This window comes from Narcine bancroftii, chromosome 1, assembly GCF_036971445.1.
Source record: "Narcine bancroftii isolate sNarBan1 chromosome 1, sNarBan1.hap1, whole genome shotgun sequence".
Lineage (NCBI taxonomy): Eukaryota > Metazoa > Chordata > Chondrichthyes > Torpediniformes > Narcinidae > Narcine > Narcine bancroftii.
Window position 1 is genome coordinate 322,472,444 of NC_091469.1, and position 18,106 is coordinate 322,490,549.

At 42.1% G+C, this 18,106-nt stretch overlaps 1 protein-coding gene and 1 pseudogene across 3 annotated transcripts in view; one reads left to right on the forward strand and one right to left on the reverse strand.

Moving 5' to 3' along the window:
• Positions 1-274: 274 nt before the first annotated feature.
• LOC138751976 (uncharacterized protein C7orf57-like) overlaps positions 275-18,106 on the reverse strand; it is an 82,080-nt gene continuing 64,248 nt past the window's right edge. For 2 of the 3 annotated variants that reach the window (XM_069915094.1, XM_069915085.1), the window contains exons 8-9: positions 8,408-8,573; positions 275-1,468 (exon numbers count right to left, since the gene is read on the reverse strand). In XM_069915094.1, coding sequence (XP_069771195.1) covers positions 1,447-1,468; positions 8,408-8,573 — 188 coding nt within the window. In that variant the 3' untranslated portion in view covers positions 275-1,446. Of the gene's footprint in view, positions 1,469-8,407; positions 8,574-18,106 lie in introns of those variants that run through there. The other variant, XM_069915104.1, reaches the window with a different exon arrangement.
• LOC138752146 (U6 spliceosomal RNA) lies at positions 12,613-12,706 on the forward strand (annotated as a pseudogene).

Below are 18,106 nucleotides of genomic sequence, written 5' to 3' on the forward strand. Positions count from 1 at the left end.
CTGGAGACCCCCCCCCACACCCGGGGAAAACCCACACAGACAGGGAGAATGTACAAACTCCTTACAGGCAGTGCGGGATTCAAACCTTGGTCCCGATCACTGGCGCTGTGACAGCATTGCACTAACCACTACCCCAACTGTGCTGCCCGGAAAGCTATTGAAACAATACATGAGATTTCTTTCGGTCCTTGAAAATTGTTTAAAAGCAATTACTAAAGAATGGTTACAACCAATTTTAAGGAACATTTTATTACATTAACACATAAAATGGAGAGGAAGTATGGAAGGACAAGACAACTAGGCCTATATTTTAAAATATAAAATTGTAAATATTTCTATAACATCGGCTGCCTATTATATTAAGAATATTACAGAGATCATTTATATTCATTAAAATATTCAAAATAATGTGCTGATCACATGGATATGACAGTCATACAGTACGTAATTTATTACAACCTTCTCAACAGTGAATCTATTTTTAATGCAGGGCAGCACCATACTGATTGTACAAGATTGTATGTGGTTTACACTGTCTAAATAGAACACAAATGAAAAATAATATCATAGTCTTTATTTTATGAGAGTTTATTTCTCAAAAGAGATTTAGAAAAAAGATTTAGAAAAAACTGATGTGGGATTGTGTACATTTTATTTGAACAGGGATGATGGAGATTAGGTTATTTGAGCCATTATGATGCAGTCATTTTACTTCAATCTAGGAACCAGGTTATAAAAAGGTTGCCGCGGACAATCCTGTGGAGGTGATTTTGTCCAGTTGCCGGTAGTTTGCTTTAAATGATGGCTCTTGTGTGTATTGTGAAGTGTTATTTAATAATGTTATTGATTGGAGGAAAAGGATATTTGTCCTTATTTCTATATCCCCTTGGTCAATGGTGTAGTGCAAATTACGATCCACTCTTTTCCAAAGTTAAATGAATTAAGCAAAAAAGCAGTGGTACTTTTTGAACTGCACAACTATAAAAATAATTGAATTGTACAATGTCTTTTAAACTTAAAATTAGCACTACTACAATTTTTCACTGATTTTAGAGGTCAGGGATTTCTGCACTTTAATGAATAAATTTTTATCGACATTTTCTATTAAAATAAAGTCTTCACGAAAGTAGTCCTTCCATTTTATGTAACTAGCTGTTGTAACATGGCTCAAATTAGTCTTTATTTTTCATTTGCTTTGTAAGGGCACCGTTGAATTAGCTCAAGAAGTGAATAGTCTCCTTTAGGTGCAAAGTAAATGAAGCAAAGTTGTTGTTATTGCCAGGGATACATATAATTATACAAAAATATAACATCTCAATCCAACAGCTAGTAAATTATCACAGTTATCTCGCAGCTGTCCCTTTTTCATTAATAGTATTCATTATAATCCAGTGATGTTAAATTTTTTCACATGTGCATTTTTACATCTTGTCTGTGGGTCTCAGTTCAAGCTGGCATGTCTTTGAATCTATGAATGGAAACAGCAAAATAAAAGAGAACATCATCATTACTCTACATAGCACAAACAACATCGTTTAAAAAAATAGCATCACTGCTGGATATTAAGTTTGGAAAACCCTTCATGTATTCCTGGGTTGTTCAACATGAAAAGGCATTAGCGCATGCTACCAGTTCCCACTGATGGGAAAGCATGGGTTCTGGTAATGAGCACCGTTCTGAAATAGTATTTATTGAAGAACCCTTGCTGACTAAATATATATATATATATATATATATATCATTTTTTTTTTAATGGGCACTGCTCACAATATGAATGAAAAATTGGAAAATCAACAAAAATCAAATTTGTTTTATGTATTCAAATACTGCATATGGTCAACTTGTATATTTCTATCAAGTTCATTTACTTTTATCCTCACTTGTGTTGAGGTAAAGTAAAAGAGTTTGTTTTATGTGCTATGAAGAAAGTCTATCCATACAAAGCAGAGCAGATTAAAATGCAACTGTGTCGCAGGGCGAAATGAAGAATGAGAAAGTGATCAATCGTGGTCGAGTCAAAGTTCAGTAAAAGTCATTGACTCAGTCACACGCAACTTTTTAAAACCTCGTGCATTCCAAATAACATCATCACATTCTGATGTCACTTGGAACCTCCCAAGTTGTTTCGATTAAGCCTCCAGTGAGCCACTACCTGCCCACCCCTCCCCCCCAGAACCGGCGATAAGAGGCTAAACCTCAGGTAACATTACTGTCCACCGCTCTTGAGCAGTCGTCCATGCCTTCGCATTGGGGGTCATGGCAAGGGGTGATCAAGGTCGAGATGTGCGGGCTTTAATTGGAAAATCGTAAGTGTTTCTGGATACCCCCCATTGTTTCATAGTACTCTGAAGGGGCCCTCATATGGCCTCTGTAAGAGTGGCCCGTGTACCACTCAATGCACAAACTCACAGTCCCGGAGTTCCTTTGCGATGAAGGGTGTCATTGTTCCATGTCTTGATGTGGGAACTGGGGCCAATTTTCCAAGCCGCTCCTGCAGTCTGCCCAAGACTTTAGTCGGTGGCTCCTCCTGTTCATGTGCTGCGGGCACGAACTCCCCAGGTACAATGAGTGGGGCTCTATAAACCAGCTCTGCTGATGAAGAGTTGAGATCCTCCTTGGGTGCCGTTCTTATTTCCAGGAGGATACAGAGCAGTTCGTCTTCCCACAGGTCCCTAGAGGCGGGCCATCCGTGCAGCCTTCATGTGGCTATGGAACCGCTCCACCAGGCCATTCAACTGCAGGTGGTCGGCTGTCGTATGATGGAGCTGCATCCCAGCAATTGCAACAAAACGTCCTAGAGCGCAGAGGTAAACTGTGGGCCTCTGTCGCAGGTGATGTGTGTGGGCAGGCCGAACCAATATACCCAGGCAGAAATAAAAGCTCTGGCGCATGAATCGGTCAACGAGTCCATTTTAGGAACCGCCTCTGGCCACCTAGTGTATCTGTCAATGACCGTTAACAAGTTCCTAGACCCTCGTGACACCGGAAGTGGGGCGACAATGTCAACATGCACATGGTCAAATCTGGAAAGGATGAAGCAGCGCCTTCATGTGCTTTTGTACTTTTGCAGATTGGCAGTCCGTGCACATCTTTGCCCAGTGCATGACCTGCTTTTCGAGTCTATGCCATACAAACCTGTCGGCTATCAGGTGGACCATCACTCAAATGGAGGAGTGGGACAGTCCATGAATGGCATCGAAAATGCAACGTCTCCACACAGCGGGGGAGATAGGGCAAGGCTGACCTGTGGAGACTGGTACCTTGAGGCCCAAAGGCTACATCTTTGAGTTGCAAGCTCATGATAGCAGTTCTATAAGCTGAGAGATCATCATCCTGGCACTGAGCTTTGGTGAGCACCATGTAGTCTACACCTGTACTGCTTGAATGAATGAGCAGGACAGGGCATCAGCCACCACATTACTCTTACAGGAGATATGATTAATCCTGGTTGGAAACTCGGATTCGTGCGACAGGTGGTGTTGCTGGCAGGCTGACCAGGGATCTGATGCCTTCATGAAGGTGAACGTTAGTGATTTGTGGTCAGTAAAAACCATAAAGTCCCTGCCTTCCAAACCATATCAGAAGTGTCTGACCAATAGGAACAACACCAGCAGTTCCCTATCGAATATGCTATATTTTGTTTCTGGAGGGCAGAGATGCCTACTGAAAAATGCTAGAGGCTTCCACTGTCCATTGGTGTTCCACTGTCCATTGGTGTTCCACTGTCCATTGGTGTTCCACTGTCCATTGGTGTTCCACTGTCCATTGGTGTTCCACTGTCCATTGGTGTTCCACTGTCCATTGGTGTTCCACTGTCCATTGGTGTTCCACTGTCCATTGGTGTTCCACTGTCCATTGGTGTTCCACTGTCCATTGGTGTTCCACTGTCCATTGGTGTTCCACTGTCCATTGGTGTTCCACTGTCCATTGGTGTTCCACTGTCCATTGGTGTTCCACTGTCCATTGGTGTTCCAAGACCCCACCTACTGCCACAACAAACAGAGGCCCTTTGATGGTATCGGGCCTCATGAATTTGAGGATGGCTTCCACCTTGCTAGGCAATGGTACGAGACCCTGGTTGCTGATCTGATGTCCCAAGAACTTGATAGAGGACTGCCCGAATTTGCACTTGGCAGGGTTCACAGTTAGCCCAAACTACTGAAGGCGGCGGCAGAGTAAAGGCAGATGCTGCAGGTGGTCTTTGTGGGAGTGGCTAGCGATGAGTATGTCATCTAAGTTATGAAAAGGAAGTCCATGCCACGTCCCACTGTGTATGTTTGTTCAGCATTTTTGAGCCCAAAAGGCATTCTCAAAAATTTGAAAGGCCAAACGGTGTTATTATGGTGGTCTTGGGCACATCCTCTGGGTTTACTGCTGTAAAGTCCTGTATATGGGGCACAGGGTATGGTCTGTAGTGTTAATGTCATTGAGGTGCCTGTAATCTCTGCAAGGTCTCCAGCCTCCCCTGGCTTTGGGCACCATATGTAGTGGAGAAGCCCACGGGCTATCAGACCAGTGTATGATTCCAAGTTTCTCTATTTTGTGGAACTCTTGTTTTGCAAGCCACAAATTGTTGGGTGGCAGGCATCAGGCTCAGACGTGAAGAGGAGATCCTTGGCTGAGGATGTGGTGTGCAACGCCAAGTTTAGGAGTGGCAGTAGAGAACTGGGGAGTGACAATGTTCAGAAACTCCGCAAGAAGTTTGGTGAATTTGTTTTCAAGTGCTTCACGGCATCGAGATGTGGGGCAGGTACTTTGGCTTTTCCAAGACAGAAAGTCTGGAACGTTGTGGTGTTCACCAACCATCGCCCTTTTAAGTCCACCATCAGTGAGTGGGCCCTGAGGAATTCAGGACCCAGCAACGGCCAGAAAACAGCAGCAAGGATGAACTTCCATGTGAATTTACTGTCACTGAATTTCAGGGGTATAGTCCATGTGCCGCACGTACAAATCTGTTATTTACCACAGTGAGCATTGGACCCACGTTCTGGGTATGGGTGTCAAGGCCTGAAGGAGGAAGGACACTAACCGCTGTACCCATGTTGACTAGAAATTTACGCTGGGAGAGTTCATCCCAGATGTAGATTAGGCTGTTACAGTGGCCAGCTGTCAATAGCCATTAGCGATGACTAGCCATGGTGATTTCCTGGAAAAGTGCAAGGGAGTCGGCAGTGGCGAGCTCCAGAACCCCAGCGTTGATGGCAATAACACCAGGTGGTTGTCACGGAGGCATGCTTGTCCAGGGTAACATGCATTCTCGTCGCCGATACCCGTGGAGCCTGGGCCTTTGGGTGTGACATAGCACTAATTTCTATGGGCCTTGCGGTTTCACACGCCTCAGAAAATCTGCATGGGCAGCCACTGTTCAAGGGTTATCAAAATGTCCTCGCCAGTCAACATGAGGCAGATATCTTCTGGCATATGCTCTAAAAACAACTGCTCGTGAGCAAGCAAGGCCTAGGCCATCTTCCAGTGCCAACAAGTCATTCATTAACTCCAAAGGGATGCAGTCTCCCAGACCATCGATATGGCGGAGTCGTGCAGCTGGCTCGCGTCGTGAGAGAAAATAAATCCGGAGAAGGAGGGCTTTTAGGGCTTTGTACTTGCTGAGAGCTGGTGGGTCCCGAAGGAAATCCACTACTCAACTGGCCATGTCTTGGTCAAGGGTGCTTACCACATGATAGTACTTAGTGGCATCCATTTCTATCTTGCAAATGTGGAACTGCACCTCAGCCTGTCCGAACCAAACTTCAGGTTTAGTGGTCCAAAAGACAGGCAGTTTTAGTGAAACCACTGCGTTTTTCACGATGGGTCAAAAATCCATTTGGGCCCATCAGGGTAAACAACTGTGTCACAGTGAAAAATGAAGAACGAGGAAATGATCAGACATAGTTGAATTGAAGTTCAGTAAAAGTCATTTACTCAGTCACAGGCAGCCTTTTAAAACCCCACCGAGCCGGTTCGATTAAGCCGCTACAGTACAAGGAGTAGGGTTACATTGAGAAAAGAGCTGGAACAGAGCTAGGGCAATATTATTTTCAAAAGATCACAAGAGAAAGAAACAGGAATAGGCCACCCAGCCCATCGAGTTTGCTCCTTCCAGTAGCGCAGGGTTCAAACCCCAGTGCCGATCGCTGGCACTGTAACACCATTGGGCCACAATTTGAGCAAAACTAACAGGAAGATGTTAGGCAAATTTGTACTTCACCAAAGAAGTTATCGGATACCTGCTATTCCAGAATCTGCAGCAATATGAAACATCCTGAAACTCTCTCTGGCTTTAGAGTTGACAAGTGCCCTTAATAGCTGATTCTATAATAGATATGAAGGGAAAGATGTACTTGTGAAATAAATGCTATTGGTAATTAGTTAGACAATAATCATGACAGAGTTAGAATGAGGTGAGTGCTATCTGTTTGCTATTTGTGTAATTTGGGTTCCCCATAGAGCGGTACAAGGTATAAGGATGTAAACTTTGATCAGTGATTTGGATATAAAAATTTGCTAATGTCAACATTTGTAGAGACAGTAAGCTGGAAAGATGACACAGGAAGGTATAAAGATGTGGTACCATCACATAAAAGGTCATAATGCAATAAAGCAAAACAAATACAACTTCATAAACAGAAAAACCATCAATCTGATAAGAGGAAACTGGTAAATAATTTTTTTTTAAATGAGGCTGAGGAAAAGATTGCCATTATTAAAAAGAGCTCAATGGCTTTGGGTAAGTTGTAATATAGTAATCATGAATGGGAACAAAAAGCAAGAATGAATGGGTTGTTTTCAGATTTGCACACTGATTTCACTAAAGGAGCTCAGCAAGCAGCACTGGGCCCTGATGAATGATGATAACAATTCCACAAAGTGATCATTTATAAAGTATGGAGGTTTTAAACTCTGGATTATTAATCAGTTTTGAAGTCTGAGCCGTTATTTTTGTATCGCAGCTAAGCAAATGATATGAAGATAATTTACAGGAGTGTTCAGGGTGGGAATTTTAAGGAATGCAGCATTCTGTCAACTGAGAGAAATGGGGTTCATCAGTCATTTACAGTCTAGTCTGAAAGAAGTTATCTAATCTTGTCTCCTTCCTTTACTTTTCGCTTCCCCTGTCCCTCAGTTGTTCCGAGTCTGTGTGGGGAAAGGGATGTGTCTTCATGATGTCAATATTACCCACCGTGAATCCTCTGACAAGTTCCATAGGGCTCAGATAGCAGGATTGTCTTAACATGTGAACAGGCTGCTGTATTGAATTACATATTGTATTGTAGCCTTTATTACATACATTCAGCCCTTGGGTAGGATACAAACCAGTAATGAAGTATTTTGTTAGCATATATGTTTTTTGACAGAGGTGAATGGTAGAGTGGTCTGCTGCAGAACAAAGATAGCAGTATTGTCATTCTTGTATCTGGCATTGCTTGTCTGATTCACTGCGTGTGGTCATTGGACAGTGAGATCCCAGTTGCAGCACACATTGCAGTTGGTGTGCGGGGTGCCCACATACAGGCATGATCTGGTACCAGGGGAAAGTGGAATCTTTCCAAAGCCAATTGTTGATTTTCTGACGAGAGAGAATTGGAAACGCCCAGCCTTTTTTGAATGGAAAACATCGTTGACTTCAATAGTGGGCCACAAGCCACCAGATAGCTCCAGCCCTGGCTCAGAAAAATTCACGGTCTTGTTCACTTGGCCGCCACTAGTTCTGTTCTGCGATTGTGCATAATTGAGGCAAGATGAAAATTTCAGTGTAGATGCCTTCATGGAAGTGCAAGTGACTCAAATGCTGTACCGACACTCAGGTAGATTTGGGGCTGAACAACCTGAGTGGGTATGGCATTCTGCTTCAAGTTCTTCTCCCAAGTAATCCCCTTTCGTGCATGCATCCCCTTATTCTTAGACTCATTCAAAGAAAATGCTTATTCATCCTCTCAAGTCTGAGAGCAAATAGTTTTTGCAGAAGCCAGGACAAAAAAATTCACAACCTATCATGAGTGAATCCCGAAAGTTCAAGGTTGCAGTAATAATCAGCAGAAATAACTCACAATCTACCTTAACAATCCCTTTAAAGAGCAATAATTAACACCAAAATAACACCAGTGAGATAAAGTCAGATATTCCTACTATGTTACTCCAGCAGGTGTTAGCCGTGCACCATCAATACCTTGATAGGCACCATTTCTGACATAAACAAGGGTAGGACACATTCTGGAATGGAAAAAACATGTCTGACATCCATGCTGAGTATAGGGAACCATCCATTCACCTTAAAAATACTAACAGAGACGACAAAATTCTTCTCACATTCTTTGATCAATGCACCTAAGCATGCATTAAACTATGGCTCATCATTGCTGAATGATCAATATATATATATGAACGATATTTTTTAAGGCTAACTTACTGGTTCAGAGCAACTGATGGTTTAGCCACAGGATCACTTGCAGTGCCTCTGAAGGGTACTTTTTGGCCCACGTTAGTGGAAAAAGCCTTTCTTCCCTTTGATCTTGGATTTCGAAAAAGCTCTTTTTTTCCTAATTCCTCCTGGAACTTGCTGAGGGGAACAAGGTCTGCAGATGAAATATTTCCAAATGTGTATGGTTATTCTTACCAAATAGACAACTGTGAGTCCTTTAAAAATGCTAATTTAAACAATAGCAGCCATTTTGTGAAATGTCAACCAAGATACTGAGAGTTCGGGTTCAAGTTTATTGGCGTTTAATTGTACGTATACAACCCAATGGCACAGTGTATCTCTGGACCATGATGCACACACACACAAACATACAGTACACTCTACACTCAAATGACATATATACAGATGTTACAAGCCCAGAGGACCCATAAACCCAGCAGCAAGAGATATTCACCAAGACAAATAGTTACTTAAACAAAAGTTGTTTTTAATTATCTTTAAACATGAAAATAGAATCACACTTTAACTTATCTTAACTAACCTAACTTAACTCCCTTCTAATTCTAAATGCACATAAATGTAATGTGTGTGTAAGTTCAGAAAAGTTCTTTGATTCACTGTCCAATCTCACTTCTCTTTCCTCTAAGTTCACTGGTTGCAGGCAATTCTTATACTGTGCACAGTAACATTTATAAAGTTCACCAGGCTTTGGTGTTTGAAAGGTAAATGGTTACCGCTCAGGAAGGTTCTTTTTTGTTTTCAGATAAAGGGATTTGTTGTTCCAGGACATCCACAACTGATGTATTTCCATCAGCCACTCCAGTGTCTTGCTGACGAAACTTGCCCTTCAGGGTTCTCCAGATAATAACTTTTTTCTTTCAGGTCACCACAGAGTTCCTTATTGTTTTGCTTATTCCAAGTGAAACATGAGGCAGCCAGTCCTCTCCTCTTGCATGAACCACAAGGGCTTTAGACAATAGGAGCTGGAGTAGGCCCTTCGGCCCGTCAAGCTAGCACCGCCATTTTACAGATCATGGCTGATCACTACCATCAGTACCCCTTTCCAGCCTTATCCCCATAACCCTTAACTCCTTTGCCCACTAGAGTCTTATCTAACTCTCTTTTGAACATAATCAGCGAATCAGTCTCTACCACCCTCTGTGGCAGAGCATTCCACAGATTCACACTTCTCTGAGTAAAAAAAAGTTTTTTCATCTCCGTCCTAAAGGGCCTACCCTGTATTCTTAAACTATGCCCTCTAGTCCTTGTCTCCCCCATCATTGGGAACAAGTAATCCGACTTCACCCTGTCTATTCCCCTGATAATTTTGTATACCTCAATCATGTCCCCCCTCATCCTTCTAAACTCCATTGGATACAAGTCCAGTTTTTCTAGCCTTTCAGCATATGTCAACCCCGCCATCCCTGGAACTAACCTTGTAAATCTGCGCTGCACACCCTCTATAGCTAGTATGTCCTTCCTCAAAATTGGAGTCCAGAACTGGATGCAATACTCCAGGTGGGATCTCACCAGGGCCCTGTACAACTGCAGAAGGGCGTCTCTGTTCCTATACTCCAATCCCCTCTTTATGAAAGCCAACAGGCCATTTGCCTTCTTCACAGCTTTCTGAACCTGCATGCTAGTCTTCAGTGACCTGTGAACAAGTACTCCCAGATCCATTTGCTCCTCCCCATTCCCTAGCTTGTCTCCATTTAAATAATACTCAGCTTTCCTATTATTGCCCCCAAAATGGATAACCTCACATTTGCTTACATTGAACGTCATCTTCCATTCAGCAGCCCACTCCCCCAACCTGTCCAAGTCCCTCTGCATTTTCCTGACATCTTCCTCACACCCCACACCGCCACCCAGTTTCATGTCATCTGCAAATTTGCTCGTTATTAATAATCCCCTCATCCAAATCATTTACATAAATTACAAACAACTGAGGACCCAATATCGATCCCTGCGGCACTCCACTCGTCACATCCTGCCATCCAGAAAAAGACCCGCTTACCCCAACCCTTTGTTTCCTATTTCTTAACCAATTTCCTATCCATGTCAGCACCTTACCTCCAATACCATGCTCCCTGATCTTGCCCACTAGTCTCCCGTGCGGTACCTTATCAAAGGCCTTCTGGAAGTCCAAATACACCACATCCACTGGCTCTCCCAAGTCCACCCTCTTTGTCACATCCTCGAAAAATTCCAGAAGGTTAGTCAAGCATGACTTACCCTTAAGGAATCCATGCTGACTAGCCCTTATACTATTATTTCTGCCTAAGTGTTCTGCTATTACTCCTTTTATGATAGACTCCAATATCTTCCCCACCACCGATGTCAGGCTGACTGGTCTATAATTTCCCGTTTTCTCCCTCCCTCCCTTCTTAAAAATCGGCACCACATCAGCCACTCTCCAATCCTCAGGGACCTCCCCCGAATCTATGGAACTTTGGAAAATGTCGACCAGTGCTTCCACAATTTCCATAGCAACTTCTTTAAGCACCCTGGGATGCAGCCCATCAGGCCCTGGGGATTTATCAGCCCTCAGTCCCAACAATTTACTCACAACCTCCTGTTTCTGGATCCGGATATCCATTAGATCCCCTACTTCCCCAGGAAAGTTCCCCAAGTCTCTTGATACCGCATGACCACTACCCCCTATCTGACCATAACCTATATCCTCCTTGGTGAAGACAGTTGCAAAGTATTTGTTAAATTCCTCAGCCATCTCCTTGTTTCCGGTAATAATTTCACCCTTTTCCATTCTTAATGGACCAATTTTAGACCGAACCAATTTCTTCCTCTTCACATATTTAAAAAAGCTTTTGCTATCCTCCATTATATTATTTGCTAATTTCCTCTCGTACTTCATTTTCCCCTCTCTTATGACTTTCTTAGTTACCCTCTGATGCTCTTTGAAGGTTTTCCAATCCTCTAACTTACCACTCCGCTTCGCTATCCTATACTTACTCCTTTTGGATTTGATATTACACTTGATTTCATTAGTTAGCCACGGCTGCCATTTGCATCTCCTCGAGCCTTTCCTCCACTTTGGAATAAATTTGTCCTGAAACCTGTGAAAAATGTCCAAAAATACCTGCCATTTTTCCCCAGTTGTCCTCCCAGCTAGTGTATCTTTCCATTTTATTTTGGCTAGCTCCTCCCTCATAGCTGCATAATCCCCTTTATTTAACTGCAGTACAGATGCTTCCGACTTCCTTTCTTTTTCCCTTTCTAATTGCATCTCAAAAGTAACCATACCATGGTCACTATTCCCTAATGGTTCCCCTACATCGAGGTCACTTATTAACTCTGCGTCACTGCACAGCACCAAGTCCAGAATCGACTTCCCCCAGGCTGTCTTCCAAAAAGGCTTTCCACAAGCTTGCCAGCTTGCCCTGTTCCAGTCCCAGCTGCTTCTGCTGGCTGTAGCACTGTACAAGTGATCTCAGTGTGTGTGTCTCTCTCTCTCTCTCTCTCTCTCTCTCTCTCTCTCTCTCTCTCTGAGACAAAGCCAGTTTCTCTCTCTCTGCTTGCAAAACCACATGACCCTCTTAGAACAACAAGTTCTCTTCCAGACAATCTGAGGCTCCAACAAGATCTTTCATCTGTTGCCTTTTGTAAACAACAATCCATTAGTGATATCTCTTGAGCAATTCAAAGCTCTTGCAAAAGCTGTGGAGCCAATATGTCTAACATGGGGCAGAGCTCCAGAATTTCAAATAAGATCGGTTTTAAAAGTGTTTGTATTTGACCTACTCTAACAAAGTTTTCCCAATTTATCTCCAAAAAGCATATCTATATACTCTGTCACACAGCACAATCCAAAATAAATATATAAAGATAATTTAAGATTTTATAGGATTATAATTCTGTGCTTGCTTTGGCAGCACATATATTAAAATTGGAACGTGCAGTGAATTGGGATTCATTGGTAGGGTGTTGTGATGATTATTGGCTCTGCCCCCAGCTGCTCACATATAATCCTAGTTTCTTACCTCAAACCAGAACCCTTCCACTGTAAAACCCTACCCATAAAATTGTAGTGCAAATAAAAGCTCTCGCGACTGGAGGGAGAAACAATGCTTTCATTAGCTTATAACTAAGGGTTCAACAGTAGTCTTTGGAAGGGTTCTGGGTTTAGGTGGGAAACCAGGGTTATACGTGAGCATCAGCTCAACACACTACCAGTGAATTCCAGTTCACTGCAGTATGATACAGAGAAGATCAGCGTGGTCCCTGCGCAAGGATGATACGCAAATTCGTGAAGCATTCCATATTTTTAATAAAAGAAAGAATTCAGATTAGAATAAAAAGTAAGTTTTTCCTTCATTTCTTTGAACTTTCTTCTTTCTTTGGCTTGGCTTCGCGGACGAAGATTTATGGAGGGGGTAAAAAGTCCACGTCAGCTGCAGGCTCGTTTGTGGCTGACAAGTCCGATGCGGGACAGGCAGACACGGTTGCAGTGGTTGCAGGGGAAAATTGGTTGGTTGGGGTTGGGTGTTGGGTTTTTCCTCCTTTGTCTTTTGTCAGTGAGGTGGGCTCTGCAGTCTTCTTCAAAGGAGGTTGCTGCCCGCCAAACTGTGAGGTGCCAAGATGAACGGTTTGAGGCGATATCAGCCCACTGGCGGTGGTCGATGTGGCAGGCACCAAGAGATTTCTTTAGGCAGTCCTTGTACCTCTTCTTTGGTGTACCTCTGTCACGGTGGCCAGTGGAGAGCTCGCCATATAACACTATCTTGGGAAGGCGATGGTCCTCCATTCTGGAGATGTGACCCACCCAGCGCAGCTGGATCTTCAGCAGCGTGGACTCGATGCTGTCGGCCTCTGCCATCTCGAGTACTTCGATGTTAGGGATGAAGGCACTCCAATAGATGTTGAGGATGGAGCGGAGACAATGCTGGTGGAAGCATTCTAGGAGCCGTAGGCGATGCCAGTAGAGGACCCATGATTCGGAGACGAACAGGAGTGTGGGTATGACAACGGCTCTGTATACGCTTATCTTTGTGAGGTTTTTCAGTTGGTTGTTTTTCCAGACTCTTTTGTGTAGTCTTCCAGAGGCGCTATTTGCCTTGGCGAGTCTGTTGTCTATCTCATTGTCGATCCTTGCATCTGATGAAATGGTGCAGCCGAGATAGGTAAACTGGTTGACCGTTTTGAGTTTTGTGTGCCCGATGGAGATGTGGGGGGGCTGGTAGTCATGGTGGGGAGCTGGCTGATGGAGGACCTCCGTTTTCTTCAGGCTGACTTCCAGGCCAAACATTTTGGCAATTTCCGCAAAACAGGACGTCAAGCGCTGAAGAGCTGGCTCTGAATGGGCAACTAAAGCGGCATCGTCTGCAAAGAGTAGTTCACGGACAAGTTTCTCTTGTGTCTTGGTGTGAGCTTCCAGGCGCCTCAGATTGAAGAGACTGCCATCCGTGTGGTACCGGATGTAAACAGCGTCTTCATTGTTGAGTCCTTTCATGGCTTGGTTCAGCATCATGCTGAAGAAGATTGAAAAGAGGGTTGGTGCGAGAACACAGCCTTGCTTCACGCCATTGTTAATGGAGAAGGGTTCAGAGAGCTCATTGCTGTATCTGACCCGACCTTGTTGGCTTTGCAATAGAATCATAAATACCCACGAGATAGCTAGGACAGGAATTTGTTTAATATCTCCTTCCTGTGCCAAGCAAAAGTTCTGACCTATAGCTTGAATTTGTACTCTACCCATTGGTTCAACGGTACTTAGACTTTAGACAACTGACACTGCCATTAATTGCCTTATGTTACATAATTCTGTGTAAATTGTGACAGAAAGTGAATTGAGTTTATGCAGTGCTTTTTTGCACTTTCTAATACAATTGTCTTTGGGAAAAGAATCATTGATAAGATCTATGAAGATGAGATCTAATAAATAATTTCACTGCGGATGCAGGGACATAGATACCAGGAAGAGGGGAAAGAACAGCTCGTGGACCATTCCACCTGCTTGCATTCTTCTGGAGTTCTTACTATGAATATCTTAGCTTGGAGTATCGGTATCGGCTATCCTGATGGTAAGGACAACAAAGGTTTAGGGCAAGTAAATATTGATATTGACACCTGTTCCAGAAAGAATACTGGTAAATAAAGGAAAATATGTTAATCTACTTCCATGGTTCTGCCAGAGACTTGCATTCTGTGAAATGGTATTAGATACAGCTCAGTTCCCCTTTTTACATTGGATTACAAGGTGTCCCTTTGTTCAAGAAGGCAGATACCTTCCTTCCTCCTACAAAACTGGCAGTCTCAGAAAATAGCACAAATGTTGAATGTATCAAATCACAATTCATATTTTGCCCACAAGCTGTGGGATGTTAATATTCAATATATGGATACCGTTTCAAAGTGTGGCACTGTTTCAAAGTGTGGCAAGATTAAAGAATTTGCTCATTTATCTGTCTTCTGTGCCTTTGCAACACATTTGGAAAGAGTGAGACATCATTTAGCTTCCTGTTTGGTGTACTACCACCAATCAACCACAATCAGACAGTGAGATGTGATTAATAGACTTTAATCACCTTAAAGTGTCAATGCAGCTTGCACGTTCCTGGCCCGGTTCCAAGGCAAGTACTGAGGGAGGGGTTTGGGTGTAACAGCCTTTATGGGGATATCTGGGAGGGAGGAGTCCCAGGTTCAGGGGCCGGGCCAGCCCATACATACATCTATACACAGAGTGGTAGCACCACAATTGGATAGAACAGTAGTTGCTGACAAACATCGAGAAAAGCAAAGACCTGTATTACTAGGTAACCTCAGATTTGGCAGCTATACTGGTGCAGTGCTTCTACTCACAAGGTTATCCTAGATAACTGAATATATCTGTTGTCATAATTATGACACATATGGCCTCACATATGTGAGGAGAGTATGACTAAATTAGTGAATGTAAGATATAGATTTGTTCATTATAATTTTATACATCAGTTTTATTTAACTTTGGAGAAGTTAAGGAAATATGTTTATTTCTTCTGATTTATGTTTTAGATGTCATAAGCAAGTTGGTTCTTTTTTTACATTCTACTTGATCATGTGAGATAGTGAAACCTTTTTGGAATAAAATTAAGGAATTTTTAGAAGGTTTATTTAAATTTAAAATTTCGCTTGACCCTATGGTATTTTTATTGGGTTATATGAAAAAATTGAGTTTGGAATTAAAATTGGATACATTTCAAATTACTTTTTTGAGATTGGCACTAGCTGTGGCAAGAAAATGTTTTGCATTTACTTGGAAAAATGAGATTGATTTTGGTATTCAATGGTGGGATTTGGAAATGAGGTATTGTATTCTATTGGAAAAGATCACGTATAATTTACGTAATAATTATTCTTTTTTTGTTAAGGTTTGGAGCCCCTATATGAAATATATGGGTCTGAATTTGTACAGGTAATAATTTTGTTTTTTTCCCCCATGGATGTTGGGGTTGTACCAAACCATGCCAATAGTTGATGATTGGTATGTGAGATCTTCTCTTCTATCTTTTATTCTTTTTTTGGGGGGTAGTCTAGAGGGGAATTGGGGTTAGGGTTGGGAGTGGGGAGTTATAAGGGGATAAATGTTATGTATCTATTCATATTCTAACTTTGATTGTATGACTTATTTTGAACAATAAACAAAATTTTGAAAAAAGAAAATCGATGACTTGGCTAGACACTAGGTATTGGGGAATCTGCATTTTTCCAAAAGTCTTCTGCTTTTCAGATTTCAGATTTATTGTCAGAGTGCATACATGACATCACATACAACCCTGAGATTCTTTTACCTGTGTTGCTTAAAAAGGGGCGATGAATCAGTATACTGGATAGAGAATGAAAACTTGTCTGAATCATGCAACAAAAACAGCCTTGCACTCAATGTCACCAAAACTAGCTGACTTCAGGAAGGGAAAGCCAGAGGTGTACAATCCAGTGATCACTGGGGGATCAGAGGTGGAAAGAGTAAGCAAATTTAAGTTCTTGGGAGTCACAATCTCGGAGGATCTTATGACATCGTGAAGAAAACACGTCAGCACCTCTACTCCCTTGGGAGTTTGCGGAGGTTTGGTACGACACCAGAAACCCTGGCAAATTTCTACAGATGTGTGGTGGAAAGTGTGCTGACCGGCTACAGCACAGTCTGGTATGGAGACATCAATACCTCTAAGAGTAAAGCCCTGCAAAAGGTAATGGAAATAGGCCAGGACATCACAGGCAAAACCCTCCTCACTATTGAGAACATTTACAAAGAATGGTGCTGTTAGAGAGCAATAGCAATCATCAATAATCTACACTGCCATGCACACACTCTGTTCTCACTGCTGCTATCAGAAAAATAGGTCTTGGTGCCACAAGACTCGTACCTCCATGTTCAGGGACAGCTGCTACCCCTCCTCTTATCAGACAGCTCAATTACAAACTCAATCAAAGACCCATTTATGGACTCTTACTTGGGCACTGTTGATTTTCTTTTGTTTTCTCTCGTACTGCACAGGCAATTTGTTTACATTCGCTATCTGTTTACAGTTCTTTAGTTGTTGCATGTTTACGCTTTCTACAGTTCATTTCTGCACTACCAATAATGGTAATTCTTCCTTGCCCTCAGGAAAAGGAATTTCAAGGTTGTATATATGATGTCATGTATGTACTCTGACAATAAATCTGAAATCTGAAAGCAGCATTGGCAGGGAAAAACAATTAAGATTTCAATCAATTACGTTTCATTTGGATCTTTATTAAAAAACCTCATCTCTCAGAGGGTAATGATTCTTGCTTAAAAGGCAGTGAGAGCAGTGTTTGTAAAATATGAAGGCATATTCAGATCAGCCAAGTATTTCAGCAGTTTATTTTTAATTTCACAATTCCACAAATTGCAGCTTCATGACTTAAAAAAAAGACTGTGCACATTTCAAATTTTCAGTTCATTTGTACCCAATTATGACTCATTCTTTTTGTTTTATACTTGCCCAGCTTTTAAGTGGAAACTAATTAACTACTGGACAACAACTTTTTTTAGAAAGGTTTGCTTCCTAAAAGAAAATTAGGGATTATGACAACTTTAAGATGAACACAAAGATAATTGTGGATTTGCTGTATCATGTAGGAAGTTGGAGAAACATTAAATTAACTTGTATTGAATTTAACATGTTTAATTGCATAATGATGCTGACACATTGCGTTAGTTCAACTGACCTAAAAATGCTTTACCGCTGATTTTCAATGAACTTAGCATCTGCTGCCTAAAGTTAGTCTTGGTGACTAATTTTACAACCGAAATACAGCTCTTAGGCTTTCTTAATAAGTGCAATCATGCTGCATCTTTGAGCCTTAAGCATATACGCGCCACAAGTGTAACAGAATGTATTGCAGCCATTGCGACATTGATGAGAAAGTTCTGCTGTATTGAATCTTCCTGAAGACAATCAAATCTATTGTTAAGCACATTCACTGTGCTATCGCCTGAAGAGCATGTTCACAAACATGCGTTCAATCTATAATCAATATAATGTACAGCATCTGCTTTTATCACCTCTCTGCATCTATCCTGATTAATCTCGCAGGTCGAAGACAATATTTGCATAGCATCTGTACTGAGTGCATGTCCAAGAATGTTTGGACTGGCCAAAATTTTTATGTGGCAATATACTTAAATTATGACAGGAAATCACAAAAAGAGGTGTTTTTTTT